The following is a 20414-nucleotide window of genomic DNA, read 5'->3' as shown; positions in this document are numbered from 1 at the left end:
GTGATCTGAAATATTTAAGTGTGACAAACATGCAAAAGAATAGGAAATCGGGAAGGGGGCAAGCATCTACCCTTCCATCCCCTTTGGCTATTTGCCACGGTCTCTGTTCCCCATCCTTCCCTCCCTTCTTCACCATGTTTCCTGCTATTATTAGTCCCAAAAAAATGGGAAGACAAACTGATGTTTTCCCAATGCCCGGCCGGACTTGGAACCGGACTAGTGGGCATTTGTCAGAACTTGCCACACAGTTTTCCAATGATTTAACCCTTCCAGAGTCACCTATGTAACATTACTGATCATGTTATGGCTGACTATGTAGCTTCTTGCCACGGGGCACCGCTGGGCCGGGCACCACCCATGGGCTGCTAATACTATGGGGCCTTCAAAAGCAATTCATTTGTAGAGATTAGCTGTAAATCTGGGGGCTTAGCCTTTCATTTGCATTAACCCTTCACAGTGCGAACAGTAGTAAACTACGGGAGACAAGAGATTAGGAGGAGACCAGCTGCTGCCCTCCTCCTGCGGCTGCGGCTCTCCTAAGCATTAATGCACGGCCCTGTTCACATTCTCTATTTTTATCGCTGGGCCACAGGGGAGCCCGGGGTTCATCACTACGACGCTATATTTATCTGTACAAACCTCCGTCTTCTGAAATATTTACTAGTGTAGCCATAGAGAAAGTGAAAGATTTCAGCAGCTCATCTCAGATTTGCGTCTATAACCAGAAGATGAATTAACGCAGAGGGTCGCTGCTTCCAAAAAGAACCGTCAACCTTAAAGGGAATACATCACTTGCCATAAATACATTTTTCTTTTACCTGGTGTAAATGCCGCCGTTCTCCTGAATCCGGCGATGTTTTTCTTGTGTTCCTACGCCCCTCCGTTCCTGAGATATGGCCCCTTCTTTCCGATATTTAAATCTAGTCTTGTTAGCCAAGTGGGAGTGTTCTTCAATTCTTCTCTGAGGGCATTTTAGGTGATATCTCAGGAACTGAGAGACGTAGGAACAAAAGAAGAACATCGCCGGATTCAGGAGAACAGTGACATTTAGACAAAAAAATAATAATTACATATTTATGCCCCATGACAGGACCCTTTAAAGGTTATTTCCTTATTTAAAACTAAGGTCTTGAGTTGTTGCATTTGGTTAAGTTTTAAGAAACTCTACCACATAGTTGGGAACGTTTGGTGACAAACAAAATGGCCAACAATAGGACTCTCAAGAAGGGTTGTCACCCAGCTTTTTCAAATTCCTGAAAGGGATATATGATATTCAGCAATCTGTCAAAACTGAGTGACTTACCAACATGTACAATTAAAAGATTTGAAATAGTCAAGCCACGTTCCTAACTAGCCCTCAAAATAACTAGGAACACACAAAAAACACCCACTTTTGGGTGTGATTTCGACAAGACCCGCCCTTTTTTTTTTTTAAACGCAGCTCACTGACTGTTAAAAAAACACGACGTCTTCCTCACTCTCTATTTGGTGATACACTTTGGGTGATCCATTTGTATGAGAAAGATTTCTAGAAAATAAGTTGATTGCAAGGTAAAGCGAGGTGTTGGGAACTGTGATCTGCGGGAGACCTGAGAGCAAGTGTTGAAATTCCCTACAGCACTCCCGCAGGTGAAAGGAAGTATTACATGCTTGCCATTAAAATCAAAGGTTACACAGAGAGGCTAGGTCCTCCAGAGACAGAGAAAGAGACACTCTGTGTAGCCGTCTGCCACTTTACCTAACTGTAGGCCTTAAATTAGTGACAACCCTCCGAGAATGTTAACCAAACAATCCCTTTAAAAGTGCAATTTGGATAAAGTTCACACTGCATCATCTAGAATTTGAGTTATGGCATTTACGTACATGGCGCCTCCTGGTGTACAAAGTGTACAATGAGCATGTCCACGTAATGAGCAGAGCGATAGTGGTCGCACATGCTCAGTTACTCTCCTCACAGCCAGGTCGCTGCTTAATGATTGTCTTTTCACTGAAGGTGAGCCAATAGATATAGATTTCTGTCCGGCTTTTCAGAACAGGAACAGAGCCTCTGTGGTACATTGAAAAATAGAATAGAAGAGACAACGCAATGGAAGTAAGGATGGATTATATTTGTCAGGTGCCAGAGGGGGAAGGAGATTGATTCTGATTGTCAGCAGCCAGATGGGGACTGATTCTGATTGTTGGCTACCAGAGGAGGAAGTGGACCAATTCTGGCTGCCAGATGTCAGAGGGGAAGGAAACTGATTCTAATTGTCAGCTGCCAGAGAGGGGAGGAGACCGATTCTGATTGCCAGATGTCAGAGGAGGAAGGAAACTAATTTTGATTGTAAACTGCCAAAGGGGGGAGGAGACTGATTCTGAGTGTCAGCTACCAGAGGAGGAAGGAGACTGATTCTGTGCAGCAGCACCAAGGGGGACACATGGAAGCAAATAAATGGTGACAATTGTAATTTCTATGCTAAAACACTGTAAATGAATAGCTTTTATAGAATTTTAGTACAATGTTGTAACAAGTATGTGTGTGGGCGACCTATAACTCCAGCATTAATTTCTTAAATTGCTCTATGCTACGGGCAGCAAGGCCAATTTTTCCATTAGACAGTTTTGATAAACGAGGCTCGTCGTGCCCATAGGGACTGGCTCACTTAGTAATCTTGAGAAATGAAGCTATATATACCCGGTCTGCATATATGCACGGAAAACAGGTCACATCTCACATCGGAGCTACAGATTCCGCGGGATCCATTGATCTAGACGGTAAGTGCAAGAACTGGAAGGGGTTAAACAGCTCCGCCTGACAGCGGTAGGATGCTGCCTGTACTGACCGCATCCGCGAGAACCTTCTTTTCTGCACTTTCCACCTAAAGCATCTGTCTCAGCTTTGCTATTTGAGGATTTGTGAATTACAATCCCGTGATCAACAAGAGACGAAAATAGAACAAGGAAAAAGCGAAAAAAAAGAAAAAAGTATCTGCCGCGTTACCTGGCGGTGAAGGGAAGGATGTAGAATAACTCGAGTCTTCCAAGTCTATCCTTATAGGATTAGATTAAAAAATGGCCGCTTTCTTTCAAAAACGCTGCCACACCTGTCCACAGGTTGTCGTTGGTATTACAGCTAAGCCCTATCCATTACAATAGAGCTGACTTTCAATACCAAACACGACCTATGGACAAGGGTGGCGCTGTTTCTTAGGAAAAAAAAAATCCAGCAGGGGGTTTAAACAGATTTATGTAAATAAACCGAATACTAAAACAAAAAACTGCAACTTTGTAACAGACTCTGGGCCCGATCCATTATTGTATTTACGCCAAATTTTCTCTAATTTTTGGTGTTTTTCTTTCGCGCTTTATTCTTCGTTTAATTTGAGCCCTTTTTATGTGTATTGCCGCATCATCAATTGCGACTTTTTAAAATGTTGTAAAGTTTTTGGGCAGATTTACATATCCCCCCCATCCTGCAGTGATTTCATGCACGTATGAATTTTTTTTTTTTTGTGCAAATTTTGCTTCATTTTTGACAAACATATGACTTTTTAGAGCAAAAAGTTGCAAAAAAAAGGTTAAAAACAAAAATAAAGAGCGTTTTTTAAACATACATGAACCGCGGGCGCCATTTTGAAGACATTTAATGCACCGAGGGAGGTTATTACCTGATGTTGTCGATCAGCCGGTGCTGAGACTCCTCCGTCAGGATCATGGGCAGCATATAAGCCAGACGATCCACTTTCCTCTCCTGGGCGTACTGCTTCAGCAGAGCAAAGACCTTCTCCTTCAAGGCCGGCTGCTCTCCCAAGACCTCATCAAGCTGTAAGGGAAATGCCAGAGGACAAAATGGCAAAAAAACAAAACAAGGAAATATCAGAAAAACTCCCTCTGTGGGTAGTATATACTCTGCAGGGTGCAATGATCTGACATGGCCGGCAGCAAAGTAATATAAAGGCGTCCTCCGACATGTCAGTCATTCACTGCAACAAACTTGGGCTCATCTGATGACCAATGCAATCATTAACAAAACTGAAAATCACTTTATTTACCCAAAATGGTGCTTTCAAACCCCCCAAAATTCACTCCACAAGATCGTCCACTAGGTGTCTCCTTTCTGTGTAATTTCCTGTCCACTGCCTGTTGTCAAGTGTAATCCACCATCTCCAGCAGCAAAGATGCTGATACAGACTATAGGACATAGGCAGAAGCGCAGCTGCTGGGGGGGAAGATGGTGTGGTTGCCTCAGGCCCCTTGCTCAGAGGGGTCCACATGGAGCTACTGCCACTACTGGGGGGGTCATAAACTGACCCCAAATGTCTGAATCATCTATTTCAGAGATTTACACGGAAACCCCGGAGTAAGCGTTCAGCGCAGAGCGCAGGATGAATGTGCGCCGAGCCTGACTGAGATCTTTGGGAGGCAGAATGAAAAAAGCAACAGCATGTGAAGAATTGGTTTTATTTACTTTTTATGCCGTTCCTCGTGTGGTATAAGTGATTAGGCGACTTTATTCTTCGGGTCGGTGCAATTCCTTGTCTTTTTATAGTAAGTGGGGAAGTGTGGGCAGGTCTTTGTCTTTATATAGGAACTGGGAGTGGGTCTTTGACTCTCTATATTAAGTGGGGGTGTTTTTTTTTGCTTTATACTAAGTCGCAGAGGATCTTTGTCTCTCTATAGTAAGTGGAGGAGGGTCTTTGTCTCTCTATAGTAAGTGGGGGACGGACTTTGTCTCTCTACAGTAAGTGGGGGACGGTCTTTGTCTCTCTATAGTAAGTGGGGGACGGACTTTGTCTCTTAATAGTAAGTGGGGGACAGACTTTGTCTCTTGATAGTAAGTGGGGGACGGACTTTGTCTCTCTATAGTAAGTGGGGGAGGGTCTTTGTCTCTCTATAGTAAGTGGGGGACGGACTTTGTCTCTCTATAGTAAGTGGGGGAGGGTCTTTGTCTCTCTATAGTAAGTGGGGGACGGACTTTGTCTCTCTATAGTAAGTGGGGGCAGGTCTTTGGTTTTTATAGTAAGTGGGCATGGACTTTGTCGCTCGATAGTACGTGGGGAAGGGTCTTTATGTTTTTATAGTAAGTGGGGATGGGTCTTTATCTTTTTATAGTAAGTGGGGGAGGGTCTTTGTCTCTCTATAGTAAGTGGGAGACGGACTTTGTCTCTTTATAGTAAGTGGGGGATGGACTTTGTCTCTTTATAGTAAGTGGGGATGGGTCTTTGTCTCTTTATAGTAAGTGGGGGATGGACTTTGTCTCTTTATAGTAAGTGGAGGTGGGTCTTTGTCTCTTTATAGTAAGTGGGGGACGGACTTTGTCTATTTATAGTAAGTGGGGGACGGACTTTGTCTCTTTATAGTAAGTGGGGGTGGGTCTTTGTCTCTTTATAGTAAGTGGGGGACGGACTTTGTCTCTTTATAGTAAGTGGGGGACGGACTTTGTCTCTTTATAGTAAGTGGGGGTGGGTCTTTGTCTCTTTATAGTAAGTGGGGGACGGACTTTGTCTCTTTATAGTAAGTGGGGGTGGGTCTTTGTCTCTTTAAAGTAAGTGGGGGACGGACTTTGTCTCTTTATAGTAAGTGAGGGACGGACTTTGTCTCTATAGTAAGTGGGGGTGGGTCTTTGTCTCTTTATAGTACGTGGGGGCGGGTCTTTGTCTCTTTATAGTAAGTGGGGGATGGACTTTGTCGCTCGATAGTAAGTGGGGGCAGGTCTTTGGTTTTTATAGTAAGTGGGGATGGACTTTGTCGCTCGATAGTAAGTGGGGGACGGGTCTTTATCTTTTTATAGTAAGTGGGGACGGGTCTTTATCTTTTTATAGTAACTGGGGGAGGGTCTATGAGTCTTTATAGCAACTGGGGACAGTCTTTGCCCTTTTACAGATAGTGGGAGTGGGTTTTTGTCTTTATAGGAAGTGGGGTCAGGTCATTTTTTCTCTTTAGTACATGGGGGCCGATCTTTCTCTCACAGAGAGGAGGACTTTCAGTTCAGGCCAGGAAAACTATTGTACAATGGCAGAAGCTACACAAGCTGACAAAGGAAGTATGAAAGTCCCAGCTCCAATAGTATTGGCAGAAAGCAGAAGAAAGGAGACCTCCCACTGAAAAAGAGTGGATGGTAAGTTAGAAAGTATGGACGGTTCCAACCTTCTGTAAACTGATAGATAAATTTTACAAGTAAAAACATTTAAAAGAAATAGCGCTGATAATATCTATAATATATTTTTAAAGCAAGAGCATCTAATTCTCATTTTCATTCCCACAGCCATAGATGAAAATGATAAAACTTGGTTTTCCTGCAACCACCACTAGGGGGGGCTCACTGAAGACACCTTTATCATTCATTTCAATGGTCACTCTGACCTCTATACAGAAATACAATGAGGTCATGAACTTTTTAGGATAAATCTGGGAATACAGGTAAATGAGGAGCTGAAATGAGTGGGTAGTAACCCCAGGACTAAAGGGTCTACCCTCTGTCTTTGCAGCAAGAAGACCTTGAAGACCACCGGGGTCTATACAGTACATGCACATCGATGTACCCGCCGTTCCTGATGAAACATGGCCGTGACCATTCTCCTCTGCCTCAAATGAAATTCTTCGCTCTCCGATTTTGTATTCAGCGAGAATTCCGTTGAAAATCGCAGCATGAAAAATGTTCTTGAAACCTAAAAAGGAACAATCACCTTGCAGGAGATAAAGAGCGGACCCCCATAACAAGCGACAACCCCCGGGGGATCGTACAGATTAATCCTGCTACATACACAAGCAGCTGTAAATCCAGAACCACGGTGACTGAGGCTGCAGATGCTGCAGAAGCCCTTGGGAATTAGAGCCGTCAATCACTTAAAGGGAACCTGACAAATGAGCAGAACACTTTACATGGGGGCAAGTTACAGATGGAGCTAGAGGGCGCCCTTGCACCCATTAAAAAGCTAGGAGCTGCAGCTAGGAAAAAAAACAGATCCGAATTGCAAATTAAACTAGAAAACAAATTATTTAATCTTGAACAAGCAAATCAGCAATCCTCTTCACGGTATCTAATCAAACAGATACAAGATGTTAAACTTCAGTTAAATACTGTCCTCACTCATAGAACGGAACGGGCCTTAGCTTGGACGAGAGCCTCTTTTTATAGAATGGCAAACAAACCAAGCAAATTATTAGCGCGACAATTACGACAAAAAGAAACTTTAAACACTATCCACTCGATTAAAAAGAGCGACGGAAATGTCTCTGCTCATCCTGAAGATATTTATACTGAGTTCCATAATTTTTATCAAAATTTATACTCTTCACCTAAGCCCCCTCCCCCGTATTCTCTGCAAACTTTCCTGCAGCGTCTGACACTCCCCAAGCTTAACGATTCCTCCTCCCAATCGTTACAAGCCGAGATAACAGACGAGGATGTGGAGTTAACAATCCAAAAACTAAAGACTGATAAAGCCCCTGGACCTGACGGCCTTACAGCACCATACTATAAAAAATTCAAAGAAACCCTCGCACCACACATTACAAAGTTCTGTAATGCACTATTAAACGGTGTTCAAATGCCCCCAGAATTCTATATAGCGCATGTAGCAGTTATTCCCAAGCCCAAAAAAGATCACCTATTAACTAAAAATTACAGACCAATCTCGTTACTTAATGTAGATTTAAAAATATTCACATCTATTATTACAGATAGAATAAACAAAGTACTCCCTTCACTGGTACATAGAGACCAAGTAGGCTTTATACCACGGAGACAGGGGCCTGATAATATAAGACGTAATCTAAATATTATACACTCAGCAACCAATTGTCAGCGGCCTACTATGCTTTTAGCCTTGGACATCGAAAAGGCTTTTGACTCTGTGTCATGGCCATACCTCTTTGAGGTATTATCTCTGTTCGGTCTTCCCCGCAAGCTAGTCAATTGCCTAACTCTACTTTATGATCAGCCAACTGCGTATCTTAAGCTCCCGTCGCTGAAGCCCACCCCGATAAATATAATGAGAGGAACTAGACAGGGCTGTCCTCTTTCGCCAGCTCTGTTTGCCTTAGTTATGGAACCTCTCGCCGAGGCCATAAGGAAAAACCCTAACATCTTAGGGCCTGCAGATCTGGGTGATCAGTACAAAGTCAGTTTATTTGCTGACGATCTGCTCCTAACCCTTTCTAACCCTCACACCACCCTTCCAAATTTATTCTCATTGCTTCGTGATTTTGAGTCGGTATCGGGGCTTAAAATAAACATAGACAAATCAGAGGCCCTCTTCCTGAACATATCTGAAAAAGACAAAGCATATTTAGTGTCGCAGTTTGGGTTTGAAAAAAAAGAACACTTTTTAACCTATTTGGGGATTAACTTGACGTCTGACAGGTCCACCCTGTATAAATGGAACTACACCCCTCTTATAAGGAATTTTCAACGAGACCTGGCTAAATGGTCGTCACTGACACTTTCATGGCTAGGCAGAATAAATGCCATAAAAATGGTCTCTCTCCCGAGGTTTATATACCTGTTCCGCTCCCTCCCCATTCAAGTTCCCTCGAGAATATTACGAGATATACACTCTATGGTGTCCAAATTTATCTGGCAGGGGAAAAAACCTAGGATCAAGCAACAGATCATGTTTATTCATCGGAAGAGGGGCGGATTCTCCTTACCTAACTTTATAAATTATTTTAAAGCTGCCCAAATTGCCCATCTAACTAGAATATGTTCAACAGTTGATAAACCTAGATGGGTACAACTGGAATCTTTTCAATTGAAACCCTACTCTCTGATGGGCCTGCTGTGGTCAGAAGCTAAGCTCCCTAAACATATCACTAATATTTCACCTTTTGCAGCTCAGTCTTTACTCCTTTGGAGGAAGGAGAGGTTCAAGAATGAACTGCAAACCAAGAATACGCCACTAAACTCACTATTTTGCAATCCAGCCTTCCCTCCGGGTCTTGACCCACAACCATTTTCCTGGTGGATACTCAGAGGAATAACTACAATAAAACATCTCTGTTCCCCGTTTAACATAGTCCTGTCTAAACAAGAGTTTATTCAAAAGTATGATCCGCCAACACGAGAAATATTCCGTATTAACCAAATCTTTGATTTTGTCAGAAAGAATATACCGGGTGGGAGACCTATTAAGATCTCAGGATTTGAACAGAAATGTATAGATGATCCACTGGGTGGGGGGATTATTTCTTTTTTGTACTCTTCCTTTACTAGTGTACAAGAGGAGGAAAAGCTTAAATTTATGCGACAATGGGAGGAGGACCTAGGATTTGATGCCTCGCTGAAGGAGTGGCAGAGCTGTTGCGATGCCTTGTCAAGAGGCTCCCATCAGGTGTCTTTGGTTGAGTCTTCCCTTAGAGTCTTACATAGAACATACCTGGTCCCTACGAGGTTGCATACCATATATTCACAGGTCTCTGACAAATGCTTTAGAGGTTGTGACGCACCAGGAGACATGAGTCACATATGGTGGTCCTGCCCGGTGGTTACTGATCTGTGGCGGGAGGTAAAGCTTCTACTGGATAGGATGATTGGAAAAGAGACATTAATGAACCCACTGACCCTCCTTCTGGGATTTAAGCCGCAGGGGTTATCTAAAAAATTACACAGACTGGTGGTGTTATTGGGAATGGCAACCAAAATACACATAGCGTCAAAATGGAGGTCTCCTACACTTTCAATATCTCTTGTCAAAGATAGAATGAACACTATCATGATATATGAGCGCATTCAAGCGACGAGAACAGATAGCTGGAATTCCTTTTTTCAAACCTGGTCGCCATGGCTCGAACTATATCCAGATGGTCAAATGAAGTTGGCTCTCACCCTGTCTCCCTGAGATGTTGCTTTTTATTTTTCTCTTCGAAGGAGTGGGGATTCTGAACAGGATAATATTGATAACCGATCGATACTTGTTGATATGTGAGAATATCATTGTAAAATTGTAGAGTGGTTTTATACTGTATTCGGTCTTGAACTTATCCCCTTTTGTTTCTGTCTTGTTTTTGTCTTGTCTTTCATTAATCAACATTAATACTTCTCCCATACATTACAATGTTAGTGTTGATACTTATGTAAATTTTGTATTTTCAATACTCCCACGTTGGGAGATTATTGTGAAATTTTTATTTTCCAAATAAAAAAATTGAAACAAAAAAAAAAAGCCCCCCAGGGTGTTTGAGCACCATACACGGACCACCGATGTGCCCCGGATACAGAAGGACAGGTTCAGATTTTGGGCGCCTCTAACATTTCAACACCTGGGAGCACAAAAAATTTAGGGTCCATGAACCGGATCGAAGATGGCAATTTTTATTCTGAATTGGGCACAGCTGGAATCATTATTTTGAGGGGGGACCTGATACATGATTATTACAGAGGGTTAACTTACCGTAGGGAACATTATTACTTTCCAAGTGGCATTATTACTGCTTAAGGGCAAAAAAAGGGGGCACATACTTTTTCGGAAGCACATAAGGGGCTATATTACTTTCTATGAGGAAATTTTACACTTTGGGGGGGGCACAAAGTGGGAAATGTTAGTTTGTAAGGGGCATATGAGGGGCATGATTGCTATGTTAGCTGACAAAAGGGGCATTACTACTCTGTGGGAGCACAAATTGGGCACTAAGAGGGGCACTATTACTATTTTATAGATGGGAGAAGTCGTCATGGAGGTCTGGGCCGGAAGGAGAACAAAAGGGAAAGTGGACGACTCTAGTCAGTGAAGATGTAGCGGCGCTGTATGGTCCGCTGAGCGCCTGGTATTCACTATCATATGGTCACTGTTTGGCGGTAATTTTAATGTTTTTATTCAGCAATAATATGGTGGTGTAGAATTTGCCCTTATGTTAGAAGAGATCTAGTCTGATTTCTTGGGGCTTCTTAGCCAAAAAACATCACCTGCAGTTCTGTACACATAGATGAGCCGCGTACATACGGCGCCGGAGCTGTAATTTTCCTTTGAATGTGTTATTCAATAATTCGTGCCCGGCTCGCGCCCCTGGGGGACGGCCTCGCATCTCTTGGCAGATTTCAGATCCGTTAGAAAAGCAAATTCCTGTTTTATTTACAAGTCATTAATAAGTGGATGCGGTAATTACATCGCAGCAATTCATTCGGCTCCTTCTCCCCCGCTTACCGTAAATCATCGGCACTAATAGACTGTAAAGGCTCCGTCTGCGTAGGGAGCAATGATCCCTACAGGGGGGGGTGTGAGAGAGGATTAAAGGGGTTAAGCTATTGCAATCATTTATTGGCCCTATCTAAGGGGCCCTAAAAGATCTGATAGCAGGAGACCAGCTTTATATATGGCAGCAGGCGCTATATGGCAGAATATAATACCGCTACTCACAGGTGATGTATCCTCTTACTAGTGTCGTTCACTTTCCCTTTTCTCCTCCATCCGGCCCAGACATCCATGATGACTTCCTCCAGCTTTATATATGGCAGCAGGCGCTATATGGCTGAATATAATACCGCTACTCACAGGTGATGTTTCCTCTTACTAGTGTCGTTCACTTTCCTTTTCCTTCTCCATCCGCCCCAGACCACCATGACGACTTCCTTCAGCTACGATGTGTCGGCACAATCTTCAACTCTTACACTTCCTCACCCTCCCCACATACACCCAATCTAGACAAACCCCCCACCCTGCTGTACCGCCGATCGTGCGCCTCGTGACCCCATTTGCCCTTCTTCCTGCACCTGTGTCATTGCGCCCCCACTTCTATGCTTTGATAGGAACTTACTCCGGCCCTCTCTCTATAATCCAAAGTGCCGGACTAGATGACCCCCACAATGTATAACATAGCCATTCCCTGACCGAGAGGGGGAGCTGCCACCAAAATGAGCCCTGGACAACCCCTTTTTAGAGATTTTTTCCCATTTTAAAAAGTAGGATGTGTTATCAAATCTCAACTACCTCCCCTACAACGATGAAAATCAAGCACTTTTTGGAGGGGGGGATTAACTATATAAATGACACCATAATTTCTAAAGCATGATATATAAGTTGGCAGCACGGTGACACATCAGGGGCAGATGGGGCCATTATAGGGACACAATTGGGAGTTTGGGATATATTCGGAGGATGTTGGACATGTTAGGAGCCAAACTCTGCTGGAAAAAGTCGTGGTGGTGGTGGTCTGCCCAGGATGAAGAAGAAAAGAGAAAGTGACAGCACTGTATGTGCAGGGAACAGCAACCGGATCCATTGCAGCCCCTTCATTCTCTAGATTAGCGACAACATGGGCGTATATATATAATTATTGGGTGTGCAGTTACATTATAAACCGATGCTTCTGACCGCATCACTCCGCTGTGAGCTGGATCATGACCTTCCATTGATTGTACGCAGCACTTCTGCTCATTTCTGCGCCTAGATCTACATTACCTCTCTGCGGTCGCTCGCTAGGTCTCGTGGTCAAGTGCATTTCACTAAAACCTTTCTTCATCGATGGAAGTGAAGCTGACGAGGAGTGTTACATGATGTGCTAACCTCTGAGTCACGCCTTGGATGGATTCCATAATAATCTCTAAAGGAAACTCTTATTAAAGGGGTTGGATCAATTTTTTTTACTCCAAAACAGCGCCACCCTTCCCCATAGGTTGTGCCTGGTATTGCAGCTCAGGAACATTTATTTAAATTAGATCTGTAGTGCCGAGCTGTAATACCACATACAACCTGCAGATAGGTGTGGCGCTGTTTCTGGCAGAAATCAGCCATATTTTTCCAATTCTGAACAACCCCTTTAAATTTTTAAAGGTTGCTTAACCACTTACCGTCCTGTTAAATTCCTGGGCTTTGAGCCTCTGTGCTTGGCTTGTGGTCTCTGATCTGCTTCCACTGGCGCTGTACGCCCGGCTGTGTCTCTGCCTCCGACCGACGCAGAGGAGGCCGAGCCGCAACACGCCCTCCTCCCAGGAAGAAACCAACCGGGACGCGTCCGTCAGATCCGTCACAGGGACCCCGTTAACTTCAAGGAGTAGATCTCCAGTTCGGACCCCAGCGTAGGAGGCAGGAGACCCAGGAGTAACGCTGGCCACCAGCAGAGGTCTGCCATTGCTGAGCCTCAGGCCAGCCTCCTCCTCCTTTGCTTTCCTGGACACTTCCACATATTGGACTCGTGATATTACTCCGATACTTGGCGGCACGGTCAGACACTCCCGCCCCAGTGTGGTCAGGGCTTCGCAGGTCAGAGACGACACCGGCCTTCCTTCTACTTCCAAAATCTGGTCTCCGGGTTTCAGTCCGGCGGCATGGGCGCTGCTGCCGTCCTCCACCCATAAAATGTAACAGGGGCCGGAACCGCCTAGCCCAAAGCCAAACGCCTCTGGCCAACCTTCATTAGTGACCGGCATTGATATAACTGTGGGGACAGAAAAGGGTTGATGTTACTATACAATGGATCACACGGGCAGTCCTGCTGATGAGCCGCAAACAATCAGTAAGTGACTGGCTTCCCTACAGCGCCTCCAGAGGCGAAATAAAGCATTACACTCTACCCACCAAATCAATGTCTGTGTAATGCAGGACAAGGTGGGAGACAACTTATACATTAATCAGACCATGGCTCTGCTAGGGGAAAGAGAAACCTCTTACGTAAGTCTAATAATAGCTCCAGTCTGACCACAGACGTCAGTACTGAACCGTCTACGTGCCAACTCCTCTATCACCAGCCTCAGGCAAGAGTTACCTAAACCGAGAACACCAATGAAAAGCCAAAAGTAGCATCAGGCAGCTTTCCATATAAGCTGATAAAGGCTTTACTACTCTAACTGTAAAGAACCCTTTCCTATATTGTGCACACAGCCTTTACACTGCACCATGCAGCTTTACATATATACATTGATAAAGGATTTACTACTCTAACTGTTAATAACCCTTCCCTATATTGTGCACACAGCCTATATACTGCACCATGCAGCTTTACATATATACATTGATAAAGGATTTACTACTCTAACTGTAAAGAACCCTTCCCTATATTGATCACATCACCTTTACACTGCACCATTCAGCTTTACATATATTAATTGATAAAGGCTTTACTACATTAACCGTAAAGAACCCTTTCCTATATTGATCACATCACCTTTACACTGCACCATTCAGCTTTACATATATACATTGATAAAGGCTTTACTACATTAACCGTAAAGAACCCTTTCCTATATTGATCACATCACCTTTACACTGCATCATGCAGCTTTACATATATACATTGATAAAGGCTTTACTACATTAACCGTAAAGAACCCTTTCCTACATTGATCACATCACCTTTACACTGCACCATTCAGCTTTACATATATACATTGATAAAGGCTTTACTACATTAACCGTAAAGAACCCTTTCCTACATTGATCACATCACCTTTACACTGCACCATTCAGCTTTACATATATACATTGATAAAGGCTTTACTACATTAACCGTAAAGAACCCTTTCCTATATTGATAATTACACCGCCATTTTCCCCAGGTTGCCCTGTGCTATTTTTATGGCACTTTCCTATAAATGGGCGACTATAGTAAATATTTACTTACGGAGAAGTTTTGCTTGGTCTCTGGGGTTCACATGACACCTCCCCGGGGTAAGGGCACATTTCAGTATCATTACAGGTGCAGGGAACGGCCTGGGCTCCTGGCACCTCGTCACCCAGCAGATGGGCACAGACACTATGGCGCACAGGTTGGCAGGATACATATATACCGGTACAGTGCCGGGATGGAGCAGCAGATGATGACAGGTTGCATCTCACTACGGATGACTCCGGCTGAGACAAACAGCTCAGGGCGGCATAATCAGATTGGCCACTTAATCAGGTAGTAATCAGGCTTCATTAGTCAAGGTGAGACTAACAGATCCTGACATGGAAGAGAAGGCTAAAAACCCCGGACAGATAAGATTTTATTTTTTTGCACAAGCCATACATGGCGGCATACTAGTCCACATCACAGTGCCGCCATGCGGTGCTACAGGCCTCCCATACATTGGTGGATTGCACATCCTTGTTTGGATTTATATTGCTGCACCCATAAGCTTCTAGGAGCCCATATCGTGCCTGTAATTAGTGCCGCCACGCGGTGCTTCTGTGAGGCTCCTATAGGCTTCCTGCACACTGGTGGATTACTGATCACTGTTGTATGTGCTGCAGTTCCCATAAAGTACCAGCCACAGTGACAAAAAGTAACTATAACAGTGCCCGGAAAAGATAATCTGCTGCAGCACCCACAAAATACCTGCAACTGTGCCCCAACGATGTATCTGCAGCAGTACCCACAAACTACTTACAACAATACCCATAAAGTACATGTAACAGTGCCCCAAAGATAGTATTTGATGGGCAGTACCCACAAACTACTTACAACAGTACCCCCAAAGTACATGTAACAGTGCCCCCAAGATAGTATATGATGGGCAGTACCCACAAACTACTTACAACAGTACCCCCAAAGTACATGTAACAGTGCCCCCAAGATAGTATATGATGGGCAGTACCCACAAACTACTTACAACAGTACCCCCCAAAGTAAATGCAACAGTGCCCCCAAGATAGTATATGATGGGCAGTACCCACAAACTACTTACAACAATACCCACAAAGTACATGTAACAGTGCCCCCAAGATAGTATCTGATGGGCAGTACCCGCAAAGTACATGTAACAGTGCCCCCATGATAGTATCTGCTGCAGTACCCACACAGTACCTATAACTGTGCCCTAATATAGTATCTGCGGCAGTACCCACAAACTACTTACAACAGTACCCCCAAAGTCCACATAACAATGCCCCCAAGATAGTATCTGCGACAGCACCCCCAAAGTACATGAAACAGTGCCCCCAAGATAGTATCTGATGGGCAGTAATAATAATCTTTATTTTTGTATAGCGCTAACATATTCCGCAGCGCTTTACAGTTTGCACACATTATCGTCGCTGTCCCCGTTGGGGCTCACAATCTAAATTCCCTATCAGTATGTCTTTGGAATGTGGGAGGAAACCGGAGAACCCGGAGGAAACCCACGCAAACAAGGAGAGAACATACAAACTCTTTGCAGATGTTGTCCAAGGTGGGATTAGAACCCAGGACTCCAGCGCTGCAAGGCTGCTGTGCTAACTGCGCCACCGTGCTGCACCCAGAAACTACTTACAACAGTACCCCCCAAAGTAAATATAACAGTGCCCCCAAGTTAGTATCTGCTGCAGTACCCCCAAAGTACATGTAACAGTGCCCCCAAGATAGTATCTGACGGGCAGCACCCACAAAGTACATGTAACAGTGCCCCCAAGATAGTATTTGAGGGGTAATACCCACAAAGTACCTATAACTGTGCCCTAATATAGCATCCGCAGCAGTACCCACAAAGTACTTGCAATTGTACCCCAACAATGTATCTGCAGCAGTACCCACAAACAACTTACAACAGTACCCCCAAAGTAAATGTAACAGTGCCCCCAAGATAGTATCTGACGGACAGTACCCACAAACTACTTACAACACGACCCCCAAAGTACATGTAACAGTGCCCCCAAGATAGTATCTGACGGGCAGCACCCTCAAAGTACATATAACAGTGCCCCCAAGATAGTATCTGCAGCAGTACCCCCAAAGTACATGTAACAGTGCCCCCAAGATAGTATTTGAGGGGCAATACCCACAAAGTAAATGTAACAGTGCCCCCAAGATGGTATCTGCGGCAGTACCCACAAAGTACCTATAACTGTGTCCTAATATAGAATCCGCAGCAGTACCCACAAAGTACTTGCAATTGTACCCCAACAATGTATCTGCAGTAGTACCCACAAACAACTTACAACAGTACCCCCAAAGTAAATGTAACAGTGCCCCCAAGATAGTATCTCCTGGACCACCCACAAAGTACTTGAAAGTGTACCCTCAACAGAGTTTCTGCTGCAGTACCCAATATGTACCTGTAACAGAGCTCCCAAGAAAGTATTTGCTGCAGTACCTAAAACAGTACCCACAAAGTACCTGTAACAGTACCCTAATATAGTATCTGCGGCAGTACCCACAAAGTACCTGACAAAGTGCCCCAAAATAATACCTGATGCAGAGCCCACAAACTACCTACAACAGAGCCCCCAAGATAGTATTTGTCGCAGTACCAACAAAGTATCTGACACAGCACACACAGTACCGGCATCAGTGCTCCCAATATATCTGCCGCAGTACCAACAAAATACGCTACCTGTCACACTGACAAAACATAGGATGCTGCGGTGCCCACCAGTAACTGCCAAAGTTCTCCTAAGTACTCCCTGTCGATGCATCACATAGTACTGCCTTGGTGCCCCTAAAAAAGTGTCTGTAGCAAAACACACATAGTACCTGCCACAGTGCTGAGCTGCAGAGAGCCGGCCACACAGAGGGGAGCACTGCGGCCAGATCATGTCTCCAGGACGTCACCTCCAAGTCTTACCTTCAGGACTCCAGGACCAAGGAGAACAGAGACGCCGAGTGCAGAAGTAGTAGAAAAACAGCGCAGTTTTTGTATCAATTACACCCAGCGGCCGAGAGAAGGAAGGTTCTATAACAAGCGCTCTAGTGGCCTTGAAACCCAATCAACCATTCATTAGGAAGGAAGCTTGAGTGATGCCCCGCTGACAGGGAAGACAGCACCGCCAGGAGGGCAGACACTGAGACTGGCATCACGTCCATAGGGGGCAGTATTATAGCAGTTATATTCATGTACACAGGAGCAGTATTATAGTAGTTATATTCTTGTACATAGGGGGCAGTATTATAGTAGTTATATTCCTGTACATAGGGAGCAGTATTATAGCAGTTATATTCATGTACACAGGAGCAGTATTATAGTAGTTATATTCTTGTACATAGGGGGCAGTATTATTGTAGTTATATTCTTGTATATAGGAGCAGTATTATAGTAGTTATATTCTTGTACATAGGGGCAGTATTATAGTAGTTATATTCTTGTACATAGGGGGCAGTATTATAGTAGTTATATTCTTGTACATAGGAGGAGTATTATGGTAGTTATATTCTTGTACATAGGAGCAGTATTATAGTAGTTATATTCTTGTACATAGGGGCAGTATTATAGTAGTTATATTCCTGTACATAGGGAGCAGTATTATAGTAGTTATATTCTTGTACATAGGGGCCTGTATTATAGTAGTTATATTCTTGTACACAGGAGCAGTATTATAGTAGTTATATTCTTGTACATAGGAGCAGTATTATAGTAGTTATATTCTTGTACATAGGGGCAGTATTATAGTAGTTATATTCTTGTACATAGGGGGCAGTATTATAGTAGTTATATTCCTGTACATAGGGAGCAGTATTATAGTAGTTATATTCTTGTACATAGGGGGCAGTATTATAGTAGTTATATTCTTGTACATAGGGGCAGTATTATAGTAGTTATATTCCTGTACATAGGGACAGTATTATAGTAGTTATATTCTTGTACATAGGAGCAGTATTATAGTAGTTATATTCTTGTACATAGGGGCAGTATTATAGTAGTTATATTCTTGTACATAGGAGCAGTATTATAGTAGTTATATCCTTGTACATAGGGGCAGTATTATAGTAGTTATATCCTTGTACATAGGAGCAGTATTATAGTAGTTATATCCTTGTACATAGGGGCAGTATTATAGTAGTTATATCCTTGTACATAGGAGCAGTATTATAGTAGTTATATTCTTGTACATAGGGGCAGTATTATAGTAGTTATATTCATGTACATAGTGGCAGTATTATAGTAGTTATAGTCTTATACATAGAGGGCAGTATTATAGTAGTTATATTCTTGTACATAGGGGGCAGTATTATAGTAGTTATATTCTTGTACACAGGGGCAGTATTATAGTAGTTATATTCTTGTACATAGGGGACAGTATTATAGTAGTTATATATATTCTTGTACATAGGGGCAGTATTATAGTAGTTATATTCTTGTACATAGGGGCAGTATTATAGTAGTTATATTGTACATAGGAGCAGTATTATAGTATTTACATTCTTGTACATAGGAGCAGTATTATAGTAGTTATATTCTTGTATATAGGGGCAGTATTATAGTAGTTATATTCTTGTACATAGGGGACAGTATTATAGTAGTTATATTCTTGTACATGGGGGCAGTATTATAGTAGTTATATTCTTGTACATAGGGGCAGTATTATAGTAGTTATATTCTTGTACATGGAGCAGTATTATAGTAGTTATATTCTTGTACATAGGGGACAGTATTATAGTAGCTATATTCTTGTACATAGGGGCAGTATTATAGTAGTTATATTGTACATAGGAGCAGTATTATAGTAGTTATATTCTTGTACATAGGGGCAGTATTATAGTAGTTATATTCTTGTACATAGGGGTAGTATTATAGTAGTTATATTCTTGTACATAGGAGCAGTATTATAGTAGTTATATTCCTGTACATAGGGGCAGTATTATAGTAGTTATATTCTTGTACATGGGGGCAGTATTATAGTAGTTATATTCTTGTACATAGGGGCAGTATTATAGTAGTTATATTCTTGTACATGGAGCAGTATTATAGTAGTTATATTCTTGTACGTAGGAGCAGTATTATAGTAGTTATATTCTTGTACATAGGAGCAGTATTATAGTAGTTATATTCTTGTACATAGGAGCAGTATTATAGTAGTTATATCCTTGTACATAGGGGCAGTATTATAGTAGTTATATTCTTGTACATAGGGGCAGTATTATAGCAGTTATATTCTTGTACATAGGGGCAGTATTATAATAGTTATATTCTTGTACATAGGGGCAGTATTATAGTAGTTATATCCTTGTACATAGGGGCAGTATTATAGTAGTTATATTCTTGTACATGGAGCAGTATTATAGTAGTTATATTCTTGTACGTAGGACGTCTTGGGCCGTCAGTCGTACACGGCCATTAGTGACAGTAGACCTGTGTATTGTGCTGCCGCGTCTTGTGTCATGGCTGTTTTTGTCCGCAGCGCAGGTAATGTGAGAGGATGAAGATGTCACTCGCAGATAAGTGACTCAGGTGTCCGGGGAGTCGCCTCAGCACCAAGTGCTACTATTCAGTAGGAGGGAATTTAATAGTGTCGCACACTACAGCCCAGAGTGAGGGCAGCATTGAATTTTGCCACCTCACGACCTTCATGCACCCCAATCTGCTTGTTGACGGTTTCCATCTATGAAAAATAAAGGGATTTTAACAAAACAGGTCCTAGCACTTGATAACCAGACTTTTCATAACATAAATCAAATTTGACAGCTGAAAACCTGAAGATTTTATCTACCTGCATCATTATTCCTGTCGCTCTGCGCTCGATCATCGACTCTCGATTTAGCAGCCTGCAGCCATTATCTGCGCCTCGTGTCGATGATTCGGCGTTTGACTGAGAAGTCTGAACACATCC

General features: G+C 43.0%; 1 protein-coding gene across 1 annotated transcript in view; it reads right to left on the bottom strand.

Moving 5' to 3' along the window:
* The window catches only part of GRID2IP (Grid2 interacting protein), a 66201-nt gene extending 45787 nt beyond the window's left edge, over positions 1-20414 (bottom strand). The window contains exons 1-4 of the mRNA XM_077274489.1: positions 20295-20414; positions 19937-20186; positions 12767-13353; positions 3651-3805 (exon numbers count right to left, since the gene is read on the bottom strand). Of these exons, the coding sequence (XP_077130604.1) occupies positions 3651-3805; positions 12767-13353; positions 19937-19967 (773 nt within the window). The 5' untranslated portion in view covers positions 19968-20186; positions 20295-20414. The remainder of the gene's footprint in view (positions 1-3650; positions 3806-12766; positions 13354-19936; positions 20187-20294) is intronic.

This window comes from Ranitomeya variabilis, chromosome 7 (genome assembly GCF_051348905.1).
Source record: "Ranitomeya variabilis isolate aRanVar5 chromosome 7, aRanVar5.hap1, whole genome shotgun sequence".
Taxonomy (NCBI): Eukaryota; Metazoa; Chordata; class Amphibia; order Anura; family Dendrobatidae; genus Ranitomeya; species Ranitomeya variabilis.
This window is presented reverse-complemented; position numbering and strand designations above follow the sequence as displayed.